The 6000-nt window shown below is 39.4% G+C and overlaps 1 protein-coding gene across 2 annotated transcripts in view; it reads left to right on the forward strand.

Annotated features, from left to right (window-relative positions):
* The window catches only part of TLCD4 (TLC domain containing 4), a 33977-nt gene extending 28184 nt beyond the window's left edge, over window positions 1-5793 (forward strand). Inside the window, exons 7-8 of one of the 2 annotated variants that reach the window (XM_087719285.1) lie at window positions 3334-3679; window positions 4986-5793. In XM_087719285.1, the coding sequence (XP_087575411.1) occupies window positions 3334-3667 (334 nt within the window). In that variant the 3' untranslated portion in view covers window positions 3668-3679; window positions 4986-5793. Of the gene's footprint in view, window positions 1-3333; window positions 4521-4985 lie in introns of those variants that run through there. The other variant, XM_087719286.1, reaches the window with a different exon arrangement.
* The last annotated feature ends 207 nt before the right edge of the window (window positions 5794-6000 follow it).

Here is a 6000-nt window from a genome sequence, read left to right on the forward strand (position 1 = left end):
ATCCTTCTGAGGTGGGTAAAGTGAGGACCCGGATTGTTGGGGGCAATATGCTGACTCTGTAAACCGTTTAGAGAGGGCTGAAAGCCCTATGAAGCGGTATATAAGCCTGCTATTGCTATTGCTATTTGTTTGTTCATATCTGCTACTGTATTATATAATCACTTCTGAGATATGTCAAAGACTTGTTATAATGTAAGTCAAAAGCAACATGATGATCCATCTATGTACCAAGAATGCCCTAATAGTGAGATCTAGAAATTAAGTTTTGAAATTTTCTAGTCGCATTATTACCATACTGTTTATTTAATTTCTATATGTCCCACAAATTCCGAATCATCTGGATTCCTTCCTTCCTTTTGAATCATCTAGAAGGTCACTTCAGAGGAGCCTGTTTCTTTTGGAAAAAAAAATAGATGATATGCTGCAATATACAAATTAACCCCTAAAATTTGTCAGAGGCCTAATGCATTTGCTTTTATATAATGATCCTTAATAACGTGTAAAGGAAGTTTTTTGAAGAGACATGGGACAAAATTCAATGTTAGATCTTGCTTTAAGTTTATTTCACTTCCTATGTCTATATCAATAGGCAGAAAAGGAACTATATTGTCCCTTTCTTTACTTCTATCCATTTAATTGTAGAATGCAGAAACTATACTGGAGTAGGGACAACATGAACAAAAATCACATAGGGAAGGGAAGATTTCCCACTTTATTAGAATAGATGAGTTTGAGGAGAACTAAGTAGTTAGACTTATATAGCAGTTAGACTTATATACCGCTTCATAGAGCTTTCAGCCCTCTCTAAGTGGTTTACAGAGTCAGCATATTGCCCCCATCAACAATCCGGGTCCTCATTTTACCCACCTCGGAAGGATGGAAGGCTGAGTCAACCCTGAGCCGGTGAGATTTGAACAGCTGAACTGCAGAACTGCAGTCAGCTGAAGTAGCCTGCAGTTCTGCATTTAACCACTGCGCCACCTCGGCTCATTAAAATTAAATAAATAATAAATTAATAAAGCATAATAAGCATAATAATAATAAGCATAATAAGAGCTAAGAGAAAACTGAATTTTGCCTCATGTCTCTTCAAAATTTCCTTTAATTTGAGGAGAGCAACTATTGTGCACATTTCCAAAATTTAAGAATATATTCTGTGAGTTTGGCTTTTGTCTGTTTACACGAAGGAAGATGAGATAAATGATACAGGACCCCACTTGCCCTGCATCTATACATTCTTTAGCATCTATGCTAAAATAGAATATTTTTGTCCTGTTGATTTATACATATCTATTGATTAGAATTAATGGCTCATTTCTGTGCTTCTGTTTATTCTTATTTACCACAAAGAACAAGAGTAGAATATATTATCAACTAAAAAAAAATATACTTTTAGGTCATAACTCCTTTGCAGCTGAGGCTGCGCTAATGCAGATTTAGAATGTTTATTCTACTATTTTCTCTCTTATGCTTGAGACATATGTGGGCAGCAGTGACGTGCGGTGAGGTTTATGGCTGGTGAGGCACTGACACAGGGGTTTCAAATTATTTTAGACTTGTGGACTTCAACTCCCAGAATTTCACAGCCAGGCATGCTCAGTTCTGATTTAAAGCGACAGCATTTGTTTTTCTCCTTTGCAAAAAAGTTTTCCTTCATTCTTTTTCTTCTCCCTCCCCCTCCTTCCTCCCTCTCTCCCTCTCTCCCTCCCCCCTCTCTCAAACACACACACAGAGAAGTTGGATCCCTCTCTCACTCAATCTCAAACAAACACAAACACAAACACAGAAGTTGGATTGGATATATTTTCCAATGGTTTGAAAGCAGCTCCTCTGCCATACTCCTCCCCCCATTCCTCTGCTGCCTTCCGATCCGAGCCTTTGATTGCCGGTGGAGGGGTCTACCTTGGCTTTAATTATTTTTTTAAAAAATTCTTTAAAATTCTTTCCTTTTCCTCATGACTGGTGAGGCCACTCCTCCCCTGCCTCTAGTGACTGCACGTCCCTGAGCTAAACCTATTTCTCAAGCTTCACGTTTTCCTCACCACCTATCCAATTGCTGTCCAAATCCAGATGATCAGTACAGTGCAAATTGGTTGATGGCATTTCAAATCCTGAAATTGATTAACCCGTTCTTGGATTCTCAGAGGTAATTGGAAGTGTAAGGGAAAGAATTTATCTTTTAAATTTCTGTAGCTGACCTGACAGGAAATTTTCTTCTCAATTACTACAGTTTGCAAGAGCTTTGCTCCTTACTACCTCTCTTCAAGTAATATTCGTAGGGAGCTTACAGTTCCCTACAGCTAAACCAGTGACGTGCGGTGAGCTTTATGGCTGGTGAGGCAGCTATTTCTCAAACTTCACGTTTTCCTCACCACCTATCCAATTGCTGTCCAAATCCAGATAATCAGTTACAGTGCAAAGATCATTAGATGGCAGCAAAGAGATACAAAACCTTCCACCACACAATCAGTACAACTCGGTTTCAAGGATTTAAAACAAAACAACAAACAGTTCAATTAGCATGACAGGAGGGAAGAAACAAAATGATTGCAATTCTGGAGTAACCAAAGCGTTATGTATACAACTTGGAGGGGGCTTTTCACAGGTTGTTGAACTGGGGCTGGAATGTCAGCCTAAGAACTGCCTTAGCAAGTTGCACATTAAATCTATGGAGACAGCTATGCCGCATGAGACTCTTCCAAATATGTGGTAAGGATGGCATTGTGGCGGCAGCCAGGTTTTAAGGCAGAAAAATTGCTTTCCCGTTCTAGGCAAAGCAGATATGCAGATGTGGTCTCAGACTTGGCTGAGATAAATTTAATACTACTGGTATTAATACTTTAATACTTCATGGTAGTGGATCTAGGTACTTGAGAGACCGCCTCCTGCCAATTACCTCCTCACGACCCATTAGATCGCATAGATTGGGCCTCCTCCGAGTTCCATCTGCCAGTCAGTGTCGACTGGCAACTACGCAGAGGAGAGCCTTTTCAGTAGCAGCTCCGACCCTTTGGAACAATCTCCCCGTGGAGATTCGTACCCTCACCACCGTCCAGACCTTCCGCACAGCCCTCAAGACCTGGCTATCCCGTCAGGCCTGGGGTTAAAGAGTATAATCCATCCCCGCCCGAATGTTGAATGAATGTTGCTTTACTCTTTTAATTATGTATTGTCCTATATGTCATTGTATGTTTCCCCTTCCTATATAAATTGTAAGCCGCCCTGAGTCCCCTCAGGGAAAAGGGCGGCCTATAAATAAACTTAACCTAACCTAACCTAACCTACTGTACCTTTCTGGTTTTGATTTTTGTTAAATCTTTTTTTCTCTTATAGGTGGTTCTTTGAAGCATTGGGATATTCTAAAGCTTCAAAAGCCAACATCATCAATGGACTGCTAATGACCATCATGTTCTTCCTAGGGAGGATCATAGTCATTCCAATTTATTACAACAGCGTGGCTTCTGAGTTTGGGACAGAAGCCTACTACAAATTAGGATTTGTAGCTCAAAGCTCCTGGTTTGTCACCAGTATCATGCTGGATATTATAAACTTAATGTGGATGGTCAAAATTACACGAGGATGTTATAAGGTTATTTGTCTCATTGGACAAGGAGAAGCCAAAGCTGATAAAAATGGCAAATCGGACAAGGCGAAGAAGAACATTTGATAGCAGCTTGGGGTATGTTAAAAGAACAATGCGCACTTCCGCCATAAAAAGTCCCTCTTAAGGAAATATAAAGTTACCTTTCTTAAATTTAGCATTTCCGATAACACACTGCCTGGATCTCCAAAACTTTTTTCATCTGAAGACTTGGATTGTGTGGTGTCAGAAACAGCCACAGCACGCTGCATATTGTTGACTTTGGCAGGGTGTCCCAAGCATTGAGCAGTGAGCTGAACCCCTGAACGATCGACCTCTTTTAGCACTATATTCCTGTGAATTTTCACTCAGGTTTCTTAAAACGATACGTTTTTAATGCTTGTGAATGTCGGGTTGTTTACGTTCCGCTAATATGGCAACATTTCTGGCATGTTTCTCGGCTTTCCTAATATTTGGTGTTCGTATCTTATCTGCTTTGCAAATTACTCATTCCGGGTCTATGTATTTTAATGCTTTTTCTACTGCCTTATATGCATGAACAGGATCGACTAGTTTTACATACAAATACGAATTTGAGCTTGAAGATCTTTTTTTTCTTAAATGGGTTATTTTTATGGCTTCTGACTGTATATAAAAATAGTATAGATGTTTTGAACTTTTCAAATAGTCAAATTTCAGCATCTTTGCATGGCCTAACAGTAGGGAGATTTTAAAAAATACGCCAGTGTTCCTCTTTCCCTGACACAAGTATTGGGACTTTGATCTGTTTTCAGCATTTCATCATGTAACAGGCAAATTTAATGTGATAAACGGTTCTACCACAAAACCGCGCTCGACGAAACCGCGTACCTGACGTCATCACAGCGCAACGAAAAAAGCACGCTGTGAGCGATAAAGCTAAAATTAACGCGTAAACCTAACCCCCGAAACCTAACCCTAAACCTAACCCTAAACCTAACCCTTAACCTAACCCTAAACCTAACCCTTAACCTAACGCTAAACCTAACGCTAACCCTTAACCTAACCCTAAACCTGACCCTAACGCTTAACCTAACCCTAAACCTAACCCTTAACCTAACCCTAACCCTAAACCTAAACCTAACCCTTACCTTAACGTGAATCGGCTTGCTTTAAAAGCGCTTTTTAAAGCGCCCTTTTTTCTCCACGGTCGTATTTGTCGCGCTGCTGATGAAGTCAGGTACGCGCTTTAATCGGGCGCGCTTTAGTGGACCGTGGTTTTGTCGTGCCACGGTGATAAACTCTTGAGGGGTAAAGCATTAATGAATTTTGGACATGTGGATTGTCACAAGAGCCCTTAAAAGCAAGAAAAAGTTACTAATCAGTTCATTTTAACTTTTCTCAATCTTTCCTTAATATAATTTAGGAAAATGTGCTTCTCCAACGAGAAAGAAATCATCCTTCAGCTCTTGGCAATGGCTACTTGCAGAAACATCACTAACATTTATTTATTTATTTATGTATTTATTTAGTCACATCTGTGCTGTTTTAGTTCTAGCAACTCAAGATGGTCTCTATTAACCTCAAGATGGTTCAAAATAAAAGTTAGACAATCACTAATTAAAAAGGACGTTACAGTAATAGTCCAGTTTCACCATCTTCGCTGAAAAGGGTTCGGACCAGGTCGGTCTTAAATTTTTTGCAAAGAAAAAAAACCAGTAGGCTCTGCTTCTCAGGGATCAAGATATTCCACAGAGTGGGGGAATATGCGCTTCTGGTACCCAGTCCTTCACTTCATGCAGATGGGGGAACCTTTGCCACCTTTGTAGGAATGATATTACAGGATGACTGATTCTATTCAAGGGAGATGTCCAGGGGCTGAATTGTGTAATACATTATATAGGTTAAAGCTTGTATTTTAAACTGGCCCCCAATTTTAAACTGGCCTATTGGCCACCAACAAATTGAGGATGGGTGTTGTGCTACTAAATCCACTCCTCCTTTTAGAATAGCTAGCTTGTAATTTGGCTCAGTTGCAGCTTCCAAGTTCAGTCCCACATAGAACACATTGCAGTAGTCTAACTGTGAGGTAATCAATCATAGTTGCAAATACAAAGGGAAAAGGGGAAATTTGTAAGAGAAACAAAATAATTGGAAATCCATTGTTTACATTAACTTCACCTATGGACTCAAGTTTATTTTACATTGTAATATATTAAATTGAATTTACCAAATCATCATCTAACGTATTTTTTAATGATATTTACCACTTATCTAACACACATTTTGTTCGGAATAGCATACATCTTAATTCACTGCTGATTTGTTTATTTGCATATTGGGAGATTGCGGAGAACTTATACTCCCCATCAACGCAACTTAATTATGTTCTTGATATTCTAGAATATTATATAAGCACAGAGGTACTGTTTAGCAAAAGC

The sequence above is a fragment of the Thamnophis sirtalis genome, unplaced genomic scaffold (genome assembly GCF_051295495.1).
Source record: "Thamnophis sirtalis isolate CommonGarterSnake01/CBP01778 unplaced genomic scaffold, rThaSir2_p1.2 scaffold_7, whole genome shotgun sequence".
NCBI classification, from domain to species: Eukaryota; Metazoa; Chordata; class Lepidosauria; order Squamata; family Natricidae; genus Thamnophis; species Thamnophis sirtalis.